Below are 23361 nucleotides of genomic sequence, written 5' to 3' on the forward strand. Positions count from 1 at the left end.
CTTGAACCCTTCCGAGCTAGTACCAATTTCTTTAATTTTTTTTTTTTTTTTTTGTGGGGTATGGCTCGTGTCTAGATCATGGAACTACAGACATTCCGGTCTCTGCTGCTTCAGGCATCTTGCTTGAGACGCCCCTGCTGTTTGATTCTTGTTTTGGCAGTAGTTTTTCCTCCCTTCCTTAGGGAGGTTCTGGTTCTCTCGTCCCCATGGATCCCTCCTGTCTGCTGTGTTTGTCTGCGGGGGTCCGAGTTGCCCTTGGTGTGCAACTGCTAGCTCAAATCCCTCTTCTGAGTACCCTCGGGAGCGCCATTCTTTCCAGTCTTTTGCTTGGACTCAGTTCAGTGTCTCTTTATGGGAATGGGCCTTTTTAGGACTAGTTTGCCACAGCTCTTCCTTGCTTCCCTTGCTTTCAGGCGGGAGTTTTAGCCTGGCACAAGTGGATTTTGCCTTTTCTAGTTTCAGGCGCCTCTCTCCTGGCACATTTGGCACTCCTTCCTTTTTCTGTAAGGGGCGCAGTTCTTTCCTGCTGAGCAGATCTATTGCTGTGCATCTGGATTATTGCCTCTTAACTCTGCGCTTTTATCTACTTTTCTCCAGGGAAGTGGCTCTGTTCTAGGTGTGGAGTTTGACTCTTCCTTAGCTGTTTTTTCCTCAGTTTGGTGTTAGTGGCCAGTTTCCTCTTTGTTCCTGACCTGGCGAGAGTTGTTTCTTCCTCACTGCCTTACGGCTGCATTTTACTCCCTATGGTCTGAGGATTCCAGATCTGTGATGCTTACCTCCCTCTTGGCGGGAGTTCTTTCTCTACGTTGACTGCTGCTCCGTATCGGTTGCCTAGGAGGGCGGTCATTGTGGCTCAGAGACCACTTGGGGGCCGAGAGTGTCTCTTGTGGCACGGGACCTTCTCTTCTTGTAGTTTTAGTCCCTCTGGGCCAGGGGAGTGCAGCGCCAGGTCTGCATTTCCACAAGTTGTGCTCCTTCCCTGTTGGCCTCCTGGCAGCACCTTCTTCTCTGGCTGTTCCCTGGGGCTCCATTTATGTATTTTGCATGTTGATGACAGCTCCATCGCTGCATGTTGAGCGCAGCTCCATTATTCCATGCCGTTCCATCGCTGCATGTTGGGTGCGGCTCCATCGCTGCATGTTGAGCGTGGCTCCATTATTCCATGCCGTTCCATCGCTGCATGTTGGGAGCGGCTCCATCGCTGCATGTTGAGCACGGCTCCATTATTCCATGCCGTTCCATCGCTGCATGTTGGGAGTGGCTCCATTATTCCATGCAGTTCCACCGTTCCATGTTGGGCGTGGCTCCATCGTTCCATGTTGGGCGCGGCTCCATTATTCCATGCAGTTCCACCGTTCAATGTTGGGCATGGCTCCATCGCTGCATGTTGGGCACAGTTCCAGGTAGGCTTTAGCTCCATCGCTGTATGTTGGGCACAGTTCCACAGTTCCAGGTTGGCTTTAGCTCCATCGCTGTATGTTGAGGACAGCTCTATCATGGCATGTTGAGTGAAGTTCCTTCGCTACTTATTCTGCAACCTTTCATCTCTGCATGTTGAACGCAGTTCCATTGTCACATGTTGAGTGTAGTTCTTTCTCTGCAGGTCTCAGTGTGGGGCACAGTCCTGTGTCTGCGTGTAGGACACAGCTCTGTGCCTGCCTGTGGAACGTAGCGCCTTGTCTGTTTGGAAAGGGAGGAATAGGGAAAAATACCTAAAGTATGGTACTACCTCAACATGAAAAACACTTGGCATTAATGGCTTATTGTAGATGTGGACTATTCACAAAATATTATTTCAAGGCTCGGTATTAAAAAAAATTTGGTAACAAGAACGTTTGTGTGTCAAGTACAGAAATAACCAGAGATGGCAGTGAATTGCATAACAATTATATGATCAAATTTTTTTTTCGATTGGCTTGTCGGCTTTGATGTGCCAAGTGTGAACATTTGCATGCAGTGCTGCCAATACACCCACATTTCCTGTTGAATCCATTAGTTTACCATAGCTCTTCAGGGAGAAATTCCTGCAATATTTTTCTGTGAAAATTCAAAGCTGGTTGGCACTGTGAGTAATTCTGTACCCATGGACTTTGTACCTACTTCACAGCAGGTGCTGAGTCAGTACACTAAAGCATGTGCAAGATGTCAAAATGAAATCACCATGGGTTTTTTGATGGCCCCAGTCCCACTCTTATGAAGTATATAAATGTGTGGGTACTTTTTTGGCTTTACCTTTTGGAGGGGGGAGTTGGGGGGGGGGAGCAGGAGGAAATTTCTATCCATCTGTGGTAACTACTTAATTACCTGGTAAAGTTGTTTAAAAATTGCCTTCTTAATTTGTGTATATTATATTTTGCTTCTAAACTGTCTTGTTTCATCTAAAGAATAATATGGGAATAGTGACAACTTAGAACTACCAGACTAATGTCTTTTGGGACCTAGAAAGATCTCAGCATTACTACTCCATATAGATTTGATGGACATGGGATGTTAAATATATAGATCAAATAGCAATTTCATTATTTTAATTTGAGTCACATTCTTAGCACCCTCTCAAAAGTGCAAGATTTGAAAGTCTGTCAGTTATTTCACTGTTTCACCACTGGGTGTCAGTGTTTTGTTAGCACAAAATCAACTGTGAAGGTTTTGCATCTGCTCAATGTTTTGGCTATTTAATTCAGAGATCATATATTCCCTCTCTCAGCCTTGCTTCTTGTTCTGTACAGGGAATAAATAAGGAACAAAACATCCTTTGCAGACAAGCAGGGGAATGCAAGTGCATTCTATGTTGTCACTGATGGAGGCTATGTGCCAGAGTTTCCCTTAGCCCAGAGACTGCAAAAGTTTGACACATTAATTGTATCATTTGACGTTATTTTACTGTACTTTAGCTCAAACGTTTTTAATGCACAAAAAAATTCTAGGTAGTAGCACTAAAATGTCAGTAACATCAATATAGCTTAAGATAATTAAATGTTGTTTAATAGTAATACATAAGAATAGTTAAACTATGTAGTATTTCTCGCTGAAATTCAAAGCAGTGATTATTGTTTATTATTATTTATTTAGATTTTGCTCACACCTTTTTCAGTAGTAGCTCGAGGTGAGTTACATTCAGGTACTCTGGACATTTCTCTGTCCCAGGAGGGCTCACAATCTAAGTTTGTACCTGAGGCAATGGAGGGTTAAGTGACTTGCCCAAGATCACAAGGAGCAGCAGTGGGATTTGAACCGGTCACCTCTGGGTTGCAAGACCAGTGCTCTAACCACTAGGCCACTCCTCCATTCAGCAGCATTCCATGTAGAATCTCAAATAGTAGTAACAGAATCTCAACATTCCATGTAGAATCACCAATAATAGCAGCATTCCATGTAGAATCTCAAATAGTAGCAACATTCCACGTTCCACTGCACTAACCACTAGGCTACTCCTCCACTAGCAACATTCCATGTAGAATCTGCCCTTGCAGATCAGCAACACGGCTGCGCAGGCTTCTGTTTTTGTGAGTCTGACGTCCTGCACGTACGTGCAGGACGTCAGACTCACAAAAACAGAAGCCTGCGCAGCCGTGTTGCTGATCTGCAAGGGCAGGCTTCTACATGGAATGTTGCTAGTGGAATAGCAACATTCCATGTAGAATCTGAAATAGTAGCAACAGAATCTCAATAGTAGCAACATTCCATCTAGAATGTCCAATAGTAGCAACATTCCAAAATCTCAAAAAGTGGCAACATTCCATATATTTATTTATTTGGATTTTGCTCACACTTTTTTCAGTAGTAGCTCAAGGTGAGTTGCATTCAGATACACTGGGTATTTCTCTGTCCCTGGAGGGCTCACAATCTAAGTTTGTACCTGAGGCAATGGAGGGTTAAGTGACTTGCCCAAGATCACAAGGAGCAGCAGTGGGATTTGAACCAGCCACCTCTGAATTGCAAGACCAGTGCTCTAACCACTAGGCCACTCCTCCACTGTAGCAACATTCTGTGTAGAATCTCAGATAATATCAACATTCATATAGAATCTCAAATAGTAGCAACAGAATCTCAAATAATTTATTTGGATTTTGCTCACACCTTTTTCAGTAGTAGCTCGAGGTGAGTTACATTCAGGTACTCTGGACATTTCTCTGTCCCAGGAGGATTAACAATCTAAGTTTGTACCTGAGGCAATGGAGGGTTAAGTGACTTGCCCAAGATCACAAGGAGCAGCAGTGGGATTTGAACCAGCCACCTCTGAATTGCAAGACCAGTGCTCTAACCATTAGGCCACTCCTCCACTATAGCAGCATTCCATGTAGAATCTCAAATAGTAGCAACAGAATTTCAAATAGTAGCAACATTCCATGTAGACCAACGTTCCATGTAGAATCTCAGATAATATCAACATTCCATATAGAATCTCAAATAGGAGCAACATTCCATGTAAAATCTCAGATAGTAGCAACAGAATCTCAAATAATTTATTTGGATTTTGCTCACACCTTTTTCAGTAGTAGCTGAAGGTGAGTTACATTCAGGTACTCTGGATATTTCTCTGTCCCAGGAGGGCTCACAATCTAAGTTTGTTCCTGAGGCAATGGAGGGTTAAGTGACTTGCCCAAGATCACAAGGAGCAGCAGTGGGATTTGAACCGGCCACCTCTGGATTGCAAGACCAGTGCTCTAACCACTAGGCCACTCCTCCACTATAGCAATATTCTGTGTAGAATCTCAGATAGTAGCAACAGAATTTCAAATAGTAGCAACATTCCATGTACAATCTCAGATAATATCAACATTCATATAGAATCTCAAATAGTAGCAACAGAATCTCAAATAATTTATTTGGATTTTGCTCACACCTTTTTCAGTAGTAGCTGAAGGTGAGTTACATTCAGGTATTCTGGATATTTCTCTGTCCCAGGAGGGCTCACAATCTGTTCCTGAGGCAATGGAGGGTTAAGTGACTTGCCCAAGATCACAAGGAGCAGCAGTGGGATTTGAACCGGCCACCTCTGGATTGCAAGACCAGTGCTCTAACCACTAGGCCACTCCTCCACTATAGCAATATTCTGTGTAGAATCTCAGATAGTAGCAACAGAATTTCAAATAGTAGCAACATTCCATGTACAATCTCAGATAATATCAACATTCATATAGAATCTCAAATAGTAGCAACAGAATCTCAAATAATTTATTTGGATTTTGCTCACACCTTTTTCAGTAGTAGCTGAAGGTGAGTTACATTCAGGTACTCGGGATATTTCTCTGTCCCAGGAGGGCTCACAATCTAAGTTTGTACCTGAGGCAATGGAGGGTTAAGTGACTTGCCCAAGATCACAAGGAGCAGCAGTGCTGAGAGAACTGCAAAAAACTTTAGGGGGTTACCTTTTTTTTTTTCCCTCACTCTGTATATGTAATAAATAGGGAGAAAGTTTTCCACATCGCTGTATCTTCTGCCCATCTGGGGTGCAATACAGAAAAAATACTCCCAAAAGGCTTGCCAGCTCCAGGCTGAACCAAGCCACCATTCTTCATCCAAAGAGAAACATAGGCTACCAGACCCTGCCTCTTTATTCCCTCATGCTTCCTTTGAGCTAAAGGAATGCTCCAGCACATGGACCTATCAGCAGTGTCACCAGAGAGAATGTGCCTCCATTCCACTAGTGTCTATGGAGAACCCCCTTCACAGTAAGTAACTCCACCTTCTAGAAAATAACTGTTATGAATAATCAAACATAGTATAATAAAAAGTGGACCAGACACAGGTTGTACTAATATGCAGAAACATCTGGACCTAGGGCTTTGCACACACAAATGCATAGAACCTCAGACGTTTCTGGGTTTCATCGTTTTTTTTGCATGGGAAGCCCCTTTTGCAGAAGCTTCTGGGAGTTTTGACCTTTGCAGTGGTAAAATTTTATTCAGATTTAGAATTAGCCATTGGGAAGTCATATCATGCAAATAAGCTCAGAAGAGGTGTTCATACCTCAATAAGGTGCCATTTGCTGTTTTCCCAAAATTTCACGCACAGTTTTACTACAGAGATAATTGTGCATCTGTAGCAAGCATTTTCCTAAGCAAAGTGGTTGTAGATCCACTGCCTTTAGTTAGAAATCTTTTAGAGAGGTAGAATTTCCCTAATTTGTTACCCATCAAGTCTCCATCATTAGGCTTTATTTATTGTGAGATTGTAGAAATGCCTACCTACTGTATGTTGAAGCAGGAGCGTAGCCAGACTTCGAGGTGGGGGGGGGCCAGAGCCCAAAGTGAGGGGGCATATTTTGATCACCCTCCACCCACCCACCGCCTCTGCTGCTATTGCACGTAACTTGGCTGGTGGGGATCCCCAACCCCTGCCAGCTGAAGCACCGCCGCCGCACATGCCTTGGCTGGTGGGGGTCCCCAAACCCCACCAGCTGAAGTACGTTTTCCAGCACTGGTCTCCGGCACCGCCGCATTTCTTGCCCTGCTCTCTCTCCTCCTCCAGTCAAGTCCGGCACGCTCATTTTAATGAAATTGAGCATGCGCGTGCCGGACGTGAGGGGAAGAGAAAGCAGGGCAGGAAAAGCGGCAGCATTGGAGACCAGCACTGGAAAAAATGCTTCAGCTGGCGGGGGTTGGGGAACCCTACCAGCCAAACCAGGGGCACAGATCCAGTTGGGGGGGGGGGGGCAGGCCACTGTGTTGAAGGGGTGGAGAATTGAAGCACTAAGACACATCGGACAATACAAGATCTGAAGTGGCTGTGTATTAGTATGTTCTCTGTATCAACATGTAAGTCTGTTGCATTCTTGATCTGACATCTTTTTGGAGCATGACCTTTCTATGAGAATGTGAGGTGTAATACTTACTAAAAGGACACTGTGAGAGCAGCCAAGTGAGCAAAAGTGATCTGCATTACCAAGCAAGACACACAGATTTGATTTCACGCTTGGGCATTTGCTCCTCAGGTTGGCTAAAGCTAGATGGAAATACATGGCTGTCTTCAACATATATTTTCTTCAGCATAAGAAATTATTTGGAGTGATGAATTGATGTGGAAGTGTCTCAGGAGTAATAGAAAATCAGAATGCATGCATTTGGTCTGAGCTTTTACATAAAGGTTTACATGGCCACAAGTCAGCCTGCCACAGTCATTTATTACTATTCATGGAAGGAAATAGTGGCCTTGGATTCCTGGTGCCGTCTGTTGTTTTTATCGTCATTATAGTATATGTACTGTATAGGCATAAATTCATCCCGTTATGTCTAAAACTCAGCACAAAGCCTTTAACTTAGAACACTTGCCACAGTGGGATAGGTATAATAGTCCACTGAATCATATATCCCATGCTGTATTTCTGATAGTTACCCCACTGCTGCCTTTCTAATTTATAAATAAAACAGTGCCCTACGAAACGAGTCTTCCGAAAATTATAATTTATAAATACCCAATGGTGGTCTGTCTGGGTTTTTTTTTTGTTTTCTTTTATGAAGTCACAAAAGCACGTAAAAGGAAAATGTGATTCTCAGTTTAATTTATGCTTACCATTTCAGGACATTGATTGGGTACAGACTGAGAAACATGTGTTTGAACAGGCCTCGAGTAACCCGTTCTTAGTTGGCTTACACTCCTGCTTCCAAACAGCGAGCAGGTAAGAATGAAACTTGGTTGTGTTCACTTTCTTCCTCTTTAAAAGTCAGAATTCTGGTAATTTGTTTTTAAGACTTTAGTGTGTTGTATTGAAGTGTTATGGAAGCTGGTTTTCAGAACAAATCAAACAGATCACTGGTGCAGAGATTCTAGCACAGTGGTTCTCAACCCAGTCCTCGGGACACAGCTGGCTAGTCAGGTTTTCAGAATACCTACAACAAATAGGCATGAGAGAGATTTTTATACAGTGGCGGTGCATGTGGATTCATCTCATGATATTCATTGTGGATGTCCTGAAAACTGGTTTGAGAAACCTTGTAGCTTTTTAAGTAGATATGACTGGAATTGTTTTTAAGTTTGCTATACCAAGAGGCATATTTTCAAAGCACTTAGCCTTCCAAAGTTCCATAGAAACCTATGGAACTTTGGAAGGCTAAGTGCTTTGAAAATATGCCTCCAAGTGAATAAACAGTACTGTGCATACTAAGAAAGGGAGTAATATGCCAGGTCTAATTTTTTACTGAAAAATGGTTGCACATAACAAAATACTGAAGAGATTCTGCCAATAGAACAAATATGTACATATCTTAGATACCAAAATTATTCTCTGTCATATTGTATGTGTGTGTTTGTGTGTATATGGTGGAATTTACTCTTGCCTCAGAATTGTTTTCCTTGATTTCTACTAGACCATCCACCCTAGTGAGTTGTGTCCTTCTAACAGTAGATGGAGGCAAAGAAACTGAAGATTTAGTGACATCATTCGTATAAAGAGTGGTGCAATAACCAACTGTTAGCACAATCGCACTCTCTCCGTAATCTTTCCTGCAATCGCTACAAGAAATCACATTTTTGGTTTGCTTCAAAAGCTTAATCTTCTGGCTACAGAATTTCCAGTTTTGTCTTGTTACTCCTATGCAATAATGATTTACAACCTCCTGTAACCTCTGAATGGTCAGAGACAGAGTTACGATCTTACAAGAAACTAAAGTCTTAAATCTGCCTGCTATAGAAACGTTTACCTGCCATACAATATATAAATCACAAAAGATGACAAATTACCTCGTATCAGCAAGATATTGCTGTCAGCTATAAGCTCCCATGATTGTAGGGCTAAGAAGATGATTAGTTAATTAGCTATAATTACTCTGGTTAGAGCTTGTGGCTTGTCTCGTGTTCGGAGTATGATTTTGCCCTAAAGTGATCTCAAAACAAAGAAAAGGGTTCTCAATAGGTTTTGCTGGCAATATGAAAGTAGAATGCCAAACTTTGGAACTATATTACAGTTTTATATATAAAATAGAAGAATAGATATATTAGTGTGGCAAAGCAATAAGGAAAACTTAGCAGCAAGACTTATCAGTAACATGGTGGAACAATAAGGTAACAATATCAGTGCAACTAATAATTATTCCTGAGACACAACTACCAGTGCTAACCTAAGACCACATGCTAAAGTTTCTGACTCACTTGGAACTTGGCAATGCTTTCTATCTCACCCCAACTATAGGAAGGATAACTTACCCTGCACCCTGTAGGCTGCGTGGAAAAGTCCTTTTGCTTCCGCTGTGTGGAAGGTCTCTCCTTTCCCTCTCGGACTCCAAGCTGAAGTTTTCCCGCCGGCTCCAGAACCAAGGCCATGTAGATAAGCTGCCTGGTCTACTGTGTCTTCAGGCTGTATTCGTTGTGGAAGTCTATCAGCACTGAAATTGGAATGCACACAGCTCTTCTCTGGAACTATCTTAGTTGAAGCTAAGATGCTACCTAGTATGGCACACATTCATAGTTCAGTTCTTTTATGAGCACTGAGGGCTTTAGTCCGTCAGTAATACTCAGAGGAACTACATGTGGGCTAGTGAAATGACACCCATCAGGGAAAGGTGTCTGTCTCTCAGTCTGACAGGCTTAACTGCCTGTGTAGCTCTTGTGTCTAACTCCTTGTGTAGATTCCCCCTCATCATATCATGCATGTAACAGTTCTCTGATTGGATGAGCTTGGCAAAGACTGCTGGCATGAAGTGTTCACGTGAATAGTGAATGGTAAAGCTTTGGTCCACTAGGATCACTGAGCTAACCAGATGGTAATTGTCATTAGCTTGGCACAGGAATGCCTGTGCAGATGATATGAGGCCCCTGTCCTTGGTGATAGTCGTCATTATCAGAGCTGGTACTGCTGGTGCCTGACAAGAGACAGTCAGCAAAGATTATCACATGCCAGTGTCGGTGTAAATCTCACTCTGTAGGTTTCACACCAGAGAAAGAAAACACAGATGTTCCTTGGAATGTCAGTCCATTGCTGTAGGAAGTCTTGTAACAACCATGACAATATTGTCCTAAAAAGATGATTCATGGTCTAGAGTTTGGTTCATAGATTTCAGTTAGGCAATGCAGGCCTTATGCATTCAAACAGGTATGGGCAATATATCCCACTACAATGCAGTCTGAAACCTTACAGTATGCTTATGCCAAAGCCACCAATAACAGTGGAAAACAAAAGCATTTGCAAATCAAAGAACAACTTCCCCTTAGGGAAGCCTTTGCAGAACATGAACTAATCTTAAGCATTAGTGCCAAGCATGGGAACCAAGAACACCCCAAACCATTGTTTTCCAGGGTGGATTCTAGACTGGTCTAGCAGGAATCAAGGAAAAGAAATTTCAAGTAAGAGTAATTTCCCCTTCCTTATCCTGCTAGACCTGTCCAGACTAATGAGATGTACCAAATTTTATTCCTGAGGATGGGAGGAAGACAGAACAGCCCTGCCAGAATTATTGCTATTTCTGGTTCATATTTCAACCTTAAAATATAATGCCTGAAAAAAGAATGCAGTGATAACCAAATTGCTGTTCTACAAATATTCTCTGGGGTCAGTGCTCTGTCATCTGCCTAAGAAGGTGCCTGAGCCTTCACTAAATGAGCATGAAGATCTGTGGAACCATCTTCTAGTAGAGAATGTATGCCGCCTCAATAACTGCCTTGATCCAATGCACTGGCAATGATTTAGAGGCCACTTGCCCCTTATATGGACCATTAAAGAGCAGAAAAAGATTATTGGACTTCCTGAAGGAATTAGTGACCAGATAACTGAGGAGGACTTTGCAAACCTCTAGCTTATGCAAAGAAGGATGGAAAAGAAACCATCTGATCTGTTTGACATGGGGGCACCATCTTCAGAAAAGGATAAGACAGTAAGAATAGAAGCTGAGTCCCCTGAGAGACAAATAGGAAACCCTATAAGAAAGTGCTTGGAATTCCAAAAATTCTCATAGCCAGAAAAATAACAAACAACTGTTTTCAAGGGAAGATCCTTCAAGGAAGTCCAGTGGAGAGGATCAAAAGGAAGGCCTGCCAAGACAGCACTGAATTGAGATCCCACTGGGGCAAGACTGCTCTGAAGGATGGACAAATCTTAAGGTCCAGGTGGTGGCCATTTCTTTTCTTTTCTTTTCTTTGTTAGACCGATTTCCTCTGGTTGAGTGGGTTGGAATCCCTCTCTTTATGTGGTCTAATCTAGTTTGATTATTGGTTAGATTCCTAAGATTAATGATGGTATTGTTTTGTTTTTCCTCATAATCAAGCTTATTGTGCTTCAAGATTTTCTTGATGTAAATTGCAAAATTTAAAAAAACAAGAAATGGCCTCCACCTGGCCTTAAGCGAATTAAAGGCCATAACCTTGCTCCTGTCGTTCCTACAAAAAAAGAAAGAAAGGATAGCTATCTCCCAAGGAAATAGCTCCCCAACTGAACACCAGTACACAAACAGTTTTCATACTCTTGACATATGCCAGGGATGTAGACTACCTACAAGCCTTCAACTTAGTAGCTATGATACCTGTCAAGAGCTGAGCTGTAAGCCAAAAGGGATCTGGGTTCTCCATGAGCACTAAAACCTGTTGAAGAAAGCCTGCCCTCTTAGCAACAGAACCACATACCAAGGACAGAGGCCAACGTGGATCTATTAGAGTGACTATTTATTTTTTTGTTACATTTGTACCCCGCGCTTTCCCACTCATGGCAGGCTCAATGCGGTAGGCAATGGAGGGTTAAGTGACTTGCCCAGAGTCACAAGGAGCTGCCTGTGCCTGAAGTGGGAATCGAACACAGTTCCTCAGTTCCCCAGGACCAAAGTCCACCACCCTAACCACTAAAAATTAATGCTTCATAATCCTGCATAAGAGTTGACCCATGAGCAGCTACAGGGGAAAGATGTAGAGGCTGGTGCCTTGCTAAGGCTGTACCAAGATGTTCAGACCAGCTGCCCCTGCTCCTTCTTACAACTGAAGAAAAGGTGGGCACTTCAAATTCCATTGTGTTAATGTGACACCACTTTTCTGTCATGAGAATCCCTAAAGGCAGAACCACATTCAGCCAGAATCATGGTAGTCTTGGTAACTGCTGTCACCAAGGCATCTATCTTGTGAACTCAAAGATGATCTAGGTCCTCCTGGGGAAGAGGGTACAGCTTGTTCATCAGCTTAGTGCCCCTGAGGCCGACCATCTGTGGTAATGCTCTATGAAGTGGGAAGGCTTTCTCAAACCATACAGGATGAGGGTCGCCATTCAAAACCTGCTCCTGTGTGGATGTAAAGTTACAAAGCGCTGAGAGAACCTGATCAATAATTGACACTAACTCTTCCTGATGAGTAAGTGTACCACCAGGGAGTCATCCCATTCTTCCAGGAGTCCCCCCCCCCCCCCCCAAATGTCTAGCAAGGAATCACTTAAGGATAAATATTTGCCTTCTGGATTACCTACACGCCATCAGTCTTCCATGGAGGAGGGACCAGCAAAGAGTGACCATTGGGCCCCCACTTAACTCAGCAAGCGGATTCCTGGGTCCTATGGGAAGCCTGAGACTTCCCAAGACACCAGAGGGCCACAATGGTCAAGGGCTTGGAGACCCAAAAGAGTCTGTCTGAGGCACTTGGAGAAAGCTGGAAAGAGCTATGCGCCCCCACTGAAGACCTGATGTCACATAACATGAGCAGAGAGTGGCAGCCCCTAACCCTGACAAGGACACATCATCACTTTCCCTGGACCAGGGAAGGAAACTGCAGTTTGACTGCAAAATAGCTGTCATTCCCGCTGGAGTTAGTGTCAATTATTGATCAGGTTCTCTCAGCGCTTTGTAACTTTACATCCACACAGAAGCCACAACAGGAAAAAAAAGTGTCCCTCAAGAGCTACAGCTCCAGAAACAGTAGCCTGAGGGAATTCTGCGAGCCATCCACTGCTTCAATCTGTGCTCCCTTATCACATGCAGAGGGCAGTAGGAGCCAGCAGCAGTATTCAATCACCAGTTCCCATAGGGCTTGCTATCCAGCATACTACTCAAGCCTGGCCTTGAAGTATGCCACTGCTAAATGTTCTGTGCAACTCTCCACCAAAGAGTGCCAGGACCTGCATTCCATCAGGCCTACCTAGGCAGGAGCTGGTGAATAGAAATCTCATTTTCTTAACCCATTTTTTTAAAGCTTAAATCAGTTTTATCCTTTTAGAGGCCAGACAGATTCTCCCCTCCCCCCCCTTTTTTTTTTTTTTTACTCAGTAAGGGTTTCTGCATAGGGGGGTCTCTGGTGGTGGAAGCCCCATAGGACCTGTGCCATCTAGGCACATAGAGTAAAGGCCTATGGGCTAAGACTAAAGGTTGCAGAGGGGTAGCAAACCCCTCCAGCCTTAACCAGGTGAAGAGCCATGGTTTGATCTCTGAGAGACAACATCAGCCAGTGTCAAACAATGGGAACTACAAGAAATCCTGTACCATATACTGGCAGATTCCAGGCTACACCACTCTATAACCAGTGATGTTACTAGAATCTTCAGCCTCTCTGCCTCCACCTGCTGGTAGGGAGACATAACCCATTGGCCTGATGTAGCAGGATTCTAATGAAATGTATAAGGGGGCATAACACATTAGTTTGGACTGGTCTATCAGGTTTATAAGGAAACATATATATCTTGTAAAATACAAGAGTCAAACATTTGAACAAAACATTAAATTGTCCAGTGTACATTTAGTATAAACTTAATATGACCTTTTTTTGATCAGTAACAAACACAAAGCTACTCCTGCAAAGTAAATGTTAATTTTAGTCAGTGTTTGTTGAAATGGCCTCCCTGAACAGATACAGAAGTGTGAAGACATGTATGCCACTGGTCTCATTGCAGCGTCAATCATGTATTAAGTTTCTTCCATGCAGTCACTACACTTCTAATGTTCTGTTGTACCAGCTTCAACCATCTTTTACAGAAGCTTATTTAAGCCCCCTTTCCCCCATGTCCAATTCTTTGTAGGAAATTAAGCAATAAGTCACTTCACACCGAAAATGTTTAGTTTATGGCAAAAATGATAACTCTTAACTTTCTCAGTAAATACCATTTTCACAGTTAGTGTAAACAGTGACATCGCACTGACATCACTTTTGCATTGTAGAAAAAGTAAGCAAGCAGCGAGTTCTGATAGTCAATTATGCAAAGTGTTGCTTGATATTTATTTTGATAAATTACCCAAATTTGCTTGAATTATACATAGACAGCTAGATAAATATGTGTCTGTGTGTGTGTATATATAGGTAGAGAGAGAGAGAGAGATTCATATGCATACCCCTTCTAACCTCCATCAAAAAAGCATGCATAACACTAGATGCATTTAGTTTAACATAATAGATTTCCATTATCTAGACTACTCCTTCCTGCTCCCACAACCGTATTCGCTTTGGTAAGAGGAGGAGAGTTACCAAGGTAACTCAACAAAGATATATAATTGCTTATGATTGTAACCATTGCAAGAGTCCAGCATGCCCTTGTTCTGACTGGAATGGTTAATTTTACTTTATTTTTTCCTTGTAATTGTAGCTACCTGTAATTAAAAAAAAAAGTCCATCAGAATCCATACATTCCATTTAAATTGTTTGTTATAAATTGGATTTTCCTATCATGATGTAGCAGCAACTGTGGTCTCAAAATTCCATACCCTCTAGGTATGATTATGAGTCAGTAGAGTTGACTCATACTGTGAATGCTGAAACTGAAACATATTTTTTTGTAACTGAAAACGTACCATTGAGTATTTTCATTTTTTTTTTCAATTTTTAGATTATTTCTTGTCATAGAATATGTGAATGGAGGAGATCTCATGTTTCATATGCAACGGCAAAGAAAACTTCCAGAAGAACATGCACGGTAGAGCTAACTTTGGGTTTGGTCAGCGGCTACTTCTCTGCAGTCACATTGACTCAGATTATTTGTGTGGTTCTAGATCTCATTTCCTGTGTTAAAATATAGCTCTGTCTGTCTCTCTTTTGAAGATTTTATGCTGCAGAAATTTGTATTGCTCTAAACTTCCTGCATGAGCGAGGAATAATCTACAGAGACTTAAAACTAGACAATGTTCTTCTAGATGCTGATGGCCATATCAAGTTGACGGATTATGGCATGTGCAAGGTAAGGCTTTTCCATCTGCATTGTCTGTTGACTTGGTATATTATTCAGCCACGTTAAAACAGGTATGAGACATCTAGAAAAGCAGGGAGTTTAAAACCTAGAGGTGTTCTTTGTCCACTTCCTCTTGTCCAGGTGTCTCTACTTCTGATATCGTCACCAGAACAACCGCCTCAATGGCAGGGTGTGCAGCAAAGCCAGTAAGTGAAGGGTGTGGGTAGTGAATTAACCACTCATTCTTTAGATTTGGTTATTCCGTGGAGAGGCACTTTGGTGGGGGCTGTGTTGGGCAATCTTGCTTGACAGCTGCCTGTTGTGTGCAAGATCAGTTGGAAAAATGATGGACTGTAGTACAAGAACGGAGAGCTAGAATGTTTAACAGATATATGAATAGGTTCATTAATTTTTTTTTTTTTCCTCCAGATTCCTCAGTTTTGGCTTTCTGTGCATGCATTTCTCATTTCAGGCCCAAAGAAAGACGTATCTGTAGACAAAACCATTCTTCAGAGTACCACTTTGGGGGATTGTTCTATTTTATGTGCATATCCGTAGGCATGAATATGTTGGATGCCCTGAGTGAAATATGTTTGATGATCATATATTCTGTAGCTGTAAGTTTTGTTTAAATGAAAAATTATGGAAAAAGTTAAGTACTTTTCATCCTACTACATTAGGTCAGATGTATGGTTTATGCCACTCTACTAGCAGATGGAGACAGAACATAACACACCTCTTTCCAGTGATGTAGCCTACCTTTGACAGTATTCTTTGCTTCCAGAAAATGGTGGACATGCTGGAATGGTGCAGCAGGACGCTTTGTTAGGCACCCAGGTCCACAGTCTGATGGGCTGTTCTTCCTATCCAATTGAATCTTTTTATATATAAGCTTTCAGGGCCACAGTGTTTGAGCTATTATCCTTGGTAGAGCTGGATTCTGGTCCATTGCATCCAAGGCCAAAGTTTGTGAGGCATCTTTATTTGATCAAGAATGCCACCCTGTCAAACTCTGAGCTATAGTTGTGGTAGGCTTCTGGTAGACAACACACAGCGAAGTGAGCAATGGGTGGCAGAAGATCTTTAATATATTCACAGCAAAAGTGACCCGACGCAGACTGTGTTTCAGCTCTTAGGTCTGAGTCGGGTCAAGAAACATCTGGATGTTAGTTCATGCAATATAAGATGTATACAACATCAAAACAAGTGCAATCCAATCTTTAAAAAAACGTGTGCAACTTAGTCACTGACATGCTGTCTGTGAAACTGACAGCGTTGGTAAAAGAAACTGTCCTGCCACTGCGTGCAAATCTCTCTCATGAATATTCATTGCGGATATCCTGAAAACCTGACTGACTGGGGTGCCTCCAGGACCAGGTTTGGGAACCACTGCCTTATGCTGTGTGTTTATCTTGATGGGCAGACTGGATGGACTGTAAGGGTCTTTAGCTGCCATCTACTATGTTACTATGACTGTCTTGTCTCAATAGACTCATGTGCCATGTTGACATGGGACTCTGAGGATTTGCTTTTTTATTCCAGAGGTTTTTTCATCTTAAGTTTTTGAATCCTATTTAGGCATTTTGTACATCCTAATAACAGGTGATATTTGATTGGGTGTGATCGAAAGTGATGATCTTAAGGTGGCCAAACAGGTAGAAAAGGTGATGGTGAAAGCTAGAAGGATTCTTGGATGCACAGGGAGAGGAATGGCCAGTAGGAGCAAGATGGTGATGATGCCCCTGTATAAGACCTCATTTAGAATATTGTGTACAATTCTGGAAACAGCACCTACAAAAAGAAATAAGTAGGATTGGAGTTGGTCCAGAGGGCGGCTACTAAAATGGTCGGTGGTCTTCATCATAAAGCGTATGGGATCAGACTTAAAGATCTCGATATGTATTCTTTGGAAGAAACACTGGAGAGTGAAGATATGATAGAGACACTATGAGGTGTATTTTCAAAGCACTTAGACTTACAAAGTTCCATAGTAACCTATGGAACTTTGTAAGTCTAAGTGCTTTGAAAATGAGCCCCTATGTGGCATAAATGCACAGGAGTCTGTCTCAATTGAAAGGAAGCTCTGAAATGAGGGGACATAGGATGAAGGTGAAAGGGGATAGACTCAGACATAACCTGAGGAAATCGTTCTTCACAGAAAGGGTGGTGAATTTGTGGAACGACCTCTTGGGGGAAGTGGTGGAGATAAAAGCAGTGTCTGAATTTGAGAGCTTGGGAGAAGTACATAGAATATCTAAGGGAGTGATAGAATGGATGGCATGGATGGGCAGACTGGATTGACCATATGGTCTTTATCTGCCTACATTTTTCTCTGTTTCTATGATATTCTTAGTAATTGAACTTGCCCATTATTATAGTTTTGCCAAATTTGTTAGATTCCCTAATTTCTGTTTAAAAAAACAAATTCATCATTCACCTGTTCTGGCCAGTAGCATAGCCCCACTTTCTCTTTATACATGGAATTTCTATCCATAAGAATTCCATGTTGCAATCTGTTTCCTGCTTAATTTTTATTCTGTTGGACTCAGTTCCTTCAATAGCATATAGCACTACCCCCTCCCTCAATTTGATTCACCTTATCATTGCAAAAAGGTGACCTATGTCAACTTGACCATCCAGAGACATCAGAACCAGAAACTGCAAAGTTAAGAATAACTATAAGATTCTCTAATCTGGGAGTTGACACTTATATCTCTAGCTGCTTAGCAAGGAAGGACTTTTATTCTTGTATTCTGCTGAAACCAAGCCACCTCAACCCCTGCTGTATCAAACTTCCATAGGAAGTTCACACAGGAGCGTGAAATAGTCATTTGATTTGCAATATTTAGAGCCTCGTCCTCTACTTTTTCTTCCCCTTTTTTTCTTCACTTTGAAATTGTATGTGTAAACTGCTTAGCAACACTTAATGTGTGATTTGTCAGTATAGCAAGTTTTTTTTGTAAATAAATAAATCTCTTGGACCTGGTTTTATTTAATAATGCAGAAAGGTCTTCTGTCGGACCCATGATCCTACAGATCATTTAGTGCCACTTGGTAAAATCTGTTGAATAGCACCCAACCTTTTGCATAAGTAACATCCAACATCACTGAAAGACAGGTCTCTTTCAGGTCAACAGTCTTTAGGTCTGCTGGGCCACTGATTGAAAGTTATCTGAAAATTGAGAATGTGCCTTGGGCCTGGAGATAGAGACTTCAGGGATCGCAATGCTGTGTGGAAATGGAAACAATCACCCCCATCAACTAAAGAGAAGATACCCAAACAATCTCCTCCCTGCCATATCCAAGCTTTCCCTGGCATCCCTAGATTATTCGTTGGAACCATAGACCTGGTGAATGCCAAATTAGCTACCAGGAAATCCTCAATGATACATGATATCTGTGAACAACATGCAGACTTCATAAAAATAACAGAAACCGGGCGATTGCCACTGTCTGAACGATGCCCAACACCAACCAAGATGGAGTGGTAGAAGTCCTGACTCAGGGCATAGTCAAACTGCACACACAATCCCCCCCCAAAACTGAATCAGAATTCCTTTTATGATTTATTTCTTTAAATAAAAAAAATAGCTACAATGTACATCAACATATTTGCATTCAGGATAACAGTGATAGTGGTCATAACAGTTTTTTCTTATAGCGGTTCTAAGGTGTTTCCTATCTATCACCCCTCAACCTTTCCTCCCCTGACTCGTTATTCTGTTTACTTATTCACTTTAGCCAATACCACAGAGCACTTTGATTAATATGAATCAAAGGTATATACTAGAATTGTACCGCAAGTAGCAGATCCAAAATCCCTTGCTTAGCTCCATCACTATTGTTCTTAGACTCCTACAAAGATATTTGGTTTCAAAATGCATCCTTCTGGCATTCTTAATTATTCATTATTTGTTATTTGGAGGGGGCGTCCATATTTGTTCCTCCCCATTTCTCAGAAAGTTCCTAGATCTTTAAGAATATGTCCTCCCTATTTTTGTACAGAGCTGTGAACTTAGCCATTAAATAGACATAGGGCCCCGTTTACTAAGCCACATTATAGGCGCACTAGTGTTTTTAGTTCATGTTAAAAATTAGCATGTGCTAACGCTAGAGACACTCATAGGAATATATGGGCATTAGCACACGCTAGAAACTCTAGCGCACCTTAGTAAACAGGGCCCATAATCTAGTTTCTCAGTAGACAGCCAGGGTAAACGCAGGCACACTTCCTGATGACTTCATCCAACCTTGCCGAGGTGCCCAGAGCCCTCTTCCATCTTGAAAGTATTTTGTTTTATTTATACTAACACATCAATATGAACTTTCCTCCCTGGCAGCCAGTCAAGAGCCGGTCTACTTTTTTGGCCAACCAGATCAAATGTGGCCCTCCTCCCTCCCCCTCACAGAGCATTCTTATTTTTCTCAAAACAAAAAAGAACCACTTTCACTTTCGCGGTTTGGAGCATTTGTCAGCATAAAGGCAAAAAATTCAAACCCAACCACTTCTCTCTTAATGAGCCCAGCTCTACTGGGGACAACTTCAATGGCAGCAGTTTCTCTCAGCTGAGTCATCGGGACCAATTTCCCTCTAGGAACTGATAATGTTTTATAGAACTCAGCTTCCACTGCAGTGAGACAGTTCTACACCCACCCCGCCTCAGTTGGTGATGTTCTAGCCTTTCAAGGCGGTGGTAAAATCTATTCCTGTGTCTTCACAAAAGAAAGAGGAAAAGTCCAGAAATTTCTTGAGAAAGGACCTTTCACCACAACACTACTCCTATCTACGTCCCAATCTGACATTGCTCCTAAGCAGGCAAAGACACACAATCCGAGCTCTGTAATGCCTATTCTCGCTCTTTGGCCTCCAGCAACCATAGCAAACAGGCTACCAGATCAGTCAGCTCTCATTCGGTTTCTTGCAAAGTTTGTACAAGACACAACTACCCTTCAGGGACAAGAGCATTCCTACCATTACCCCTGAATCCTTCATCAGGTGCAAGCTACTCATTCTCATTCCTTCATGAGTCCCCCCCCACCTTTTCTCCCCCCCCCCCCCCCCCCCCCCCGAGCCCTCTATCCCTCCCCAAAGTGTTTCTTCCTCCATGAACAGCAGGGTTCTTTAAGTCTAGCCTGTTCACACAGCTGGGAAATTATACTTCTTTCAGCCTTTACCTCTCCCAAGTGTGGCAAGACTCGGCCACATCAGAGAGGCGGGCAGACAGGTATTCATACCCAAACGTTTTACAGAGAATCTCTGCATCCCTTTCTCTGTGCTCACTCGTGCACACAGCAACAAGAAGAATTTTCAACATTAGCACTATGCAAGGGAAGCCATCACTTCCTCATTCACAATCATGTTCTAATTGATGAGCACAAAGCTTTGATGCCTCCTCGGTAAAGCTGCAGATTGGAACCACCATCGTTCCTTTATCATTTGTTCAATAGTATTTCTTTCCTAACCCTTAGTGGCCTGCTCTTCCAAATGAATGAAACAATCTTTTGATGCAGCCAAACAAATGGTGTGAAAAGGTATGAAAACTTAGGCAGCAACATCATTTCCATGGCCTGCACTATTCCCAGCCATGATACCCTCCCAGTGGTCCAGCTCTAGAAAAGCTTCTTTGATCGGTGATAGATAATTTACCTCGTATAACTTATCTAGAATTGTTGGGTTTACTTCTAGTTAGCAAACATGAGACCTAGCCCACTTAAATAGATAATGCCTCTGCCTTACCTCAATTTGTTCTTTGGGGACGTTATACATTTAATATTTTGGATTTAGCCTTTTTTTTTTTTTTTGTTACATTTGTACCCGGCGCTTTCCCACTTATGGCAGGCTCAATGCGGCTTACATGGGGCAATGGAGGGTTAAGTGACTTGCCCAGAGTCACAAGGAGCTGCCTGTGCCTGAAGTGGGAATCGAACTCAGTTCCTCAGGACCAAAGTCCACCACCCTAACCACTAGGCCACTCCTCCACTGTTGCTACTATTTGAGATTCTACATGGAATGTTGCTATTCCACTAGCAACATTCCATGTAGAAGTCGGCCTTTGCAGATCACCAATGTGGCTGCGCAGGCTTCTGCTTCTGTGAGTCTGACGTCCTGCACGTACGTGCAGGACGTCAGACTCACAGAAACAGAAGCCTGCGCAGCCTTCTACATGGAATGTTGCTAGTGGAATAGCAACATTCCATGTAGAATCTCCAATAGTATCTATTTTATTTTTGTTACATTTGTACCCGGCGCTTTCCCACTCATGGCAGGCTCAATGCGGCTTACATGGGGCAATGGAGGGTTAAGTGACTTGCCCAGAGTCACAAGGAGCTGCCTGTGCCTGAAGTGGGAATCGAACTCAGTTCCCCAGGACCAAAGTCCACCACCCCAACCACTAGGCCACTCCTCCACTCGTCAGTTTAAAGCCTGATATGCAACCATATCCTTCAATTCTTGGGGTTATTTTGGATACCAGTTTCATTTTTAAGCATCAAATAGAAGTAATTAAGGACAGTTCTTTTTTTTTTTTTTTTTAAGTGCGTCAACTACATATTAGATCTTTATTTCTTGAAGAACATTTTTCGGTATTGGTCTGAGCTTTGATACTTTCACATTTGGATTATTGCAATGGCTTATATTTTGGTATTTGAACCAAGTTGATTACTAGACTTCAGACATTGCTGCACTTATGATCTTAGAACAAGCTTATATCTATTTAAATTGGCTTGTACTGTCTTTAAAGGAGCTGGACCAGAATATCTGACACAATTACATTCTTTTCCCAAGAAAGTTAGAATTTCTAAGGTCTCAGACTTCACTTATTTTCCTTCACTGAAAGGTGTGCATTATTCAATAATTTTCATGCGTTCTTATGGATTTCAAGCCGTTTGATGTTGGAATTTCCTGCTTAGGGATAAACTCCTATTTTTCTTTTCAATGTGCCCTCAAAATTTTATTTCAAGACTTTTTATGTTAACTCTACACTGATCAATTAATATATCTGTATTTCCCAGTTAATTTGCTGGCAGTGTTAGTGGTATTACTACTTTGGAATCTGTTTTGTACCTTTATGGGATCCAGCAGACTATAAAACCCAGATTACATTAGATTATTTCTGGTAAGGAGCCACTTAGATCTGTAATAGCAAAATGATCATTATGTTTGGCACCGGTGTGGCGCAAATCTCCGCATCTATTGCATTTGGAAAGTGCACTAGGCTGTGACTTGCCTTATACTAGAGATGTCATCACTAGATAGAAATATATTCTGTCTCTCCATTTGCTGGCAGGGTGGCATAAACCATGCATCTGGACTGGTCTAGCAAGATTCAAGGATAGCAGATTAGGTAAGAGCAATTTTTTTGAGTGGAATATTAGTTTGTGTTTATTTTGTCTGTCCGAGAGTCTTGTTTAGATTTTAAAAATGATGAAAAAAGGTACATTTTGCAACCTGAAGAACGGTGGGTTGTTTTTTTCTCTCTCTTCATGTGAAGATGCTGTATGCTTGTGTCTGATCAGCTTTGGTGTTACCTTTCTGCAGTAATTGTACTTTTGTGTTCCTGTAGGAGGGACTTGGCCCTGGCGACACCACAAGTACTTTCTGTGGAACCCCAAATTATATTGCACCTGAGATCTTAAGAGGAGAAGAGTATGGTGAGACATTATTTTGCATAGTATATAACATTGTTGGTATCTAATGATTGTTTTTGTATGCACAGTTGGCCTGTTATTTGTGCATTGAGGTTGATAATCAAAGAGTTTACATAGCTTTGGGAGCTAGCTGGACAAACTATTTTGAAATTAACCACCTAGTATGAAAATTTTTATTTGGGCAAATCGTTGCCCACATTTAGCTATCCAAAAAAAAAGGAAGCACTGGGGGCATTTAAACTTTGGCCTCCAAATATTCAGTGCTGGCTACCCAGTTGCTTAGTTAGTGCTGGTCAGCCCAAGTAGACCTAAAGTTAACTGAATAAATGTGTTGGGTTAACTTTATACAGAGCATTCAGCCTGACTTAGTTTGAGCTGAATATATGAAAAAAATTTAACCAGATAACATTTTCTACAGAACTTTGTTCACAAGCAGAAAATTTTGAATATCAGCCTCTTTATTAAGAACTATTTGGTAAGTTGGACTGGATCTTGGTGAGCGCTCTTGTAAACTCTAGTGTTAAATACTTTTATTTGCTGACAGTTGTCTTTTAACAGGTCTCTTAGGGCCTACTTTTACAAAGCAGCGTTAATCTATTAGCATGCAGTGAAGAAGAAGCCCATGGGAATTAAATGAGCTTCTCTGCATTCAGCGTGCCGCT

At 42.0% G+C, this 23361-nt stretch overlaps 1 protein-coding gene across 2 annotated transcripts in view; it reads left to right on the top strand.

The window, feature by feature from the left end:
* PRKCZ (protein kinase C zeta) overlaps positions 1–23361 on the top strand; it is a 245692-nt gene that overhangs the window by 168648 nt on the left and 53683 nt on the right. For both annotated transcript variants that reach the window (XM_030185630.1, XM_030185629.1), the window contains exons 11-14: positions 7521–7618; positions 14714–14800; positions 14926–15061; positions 22615–22702. In XM_030185630.1, the coding sequence (XP_030041490.1) occupies positions 7521–7618; positions 14714–14800; positions 14926–15061; positions 22615–22702 (409 nt within the window). The remainder of the gene's footprint in view (positions 1–7520; positions 7619–14713; positions 14801–14925; positions 15062–22614; positions 22703–23361) is intronic.

Source organism: Microcaecilia unicolor, chromosome 13 (assembly GCF_901765095.1).
Source record: "Microcaecilia unicolor chromosome 13, aMicUni1.1, whole genome shotgun sequence".
NCBI lineage: Eukaryota > Metazoa > Chordata > Amphibia > Gymnophiona > Siphonopidae > Microcaecilia > Microcaecilia unicolor.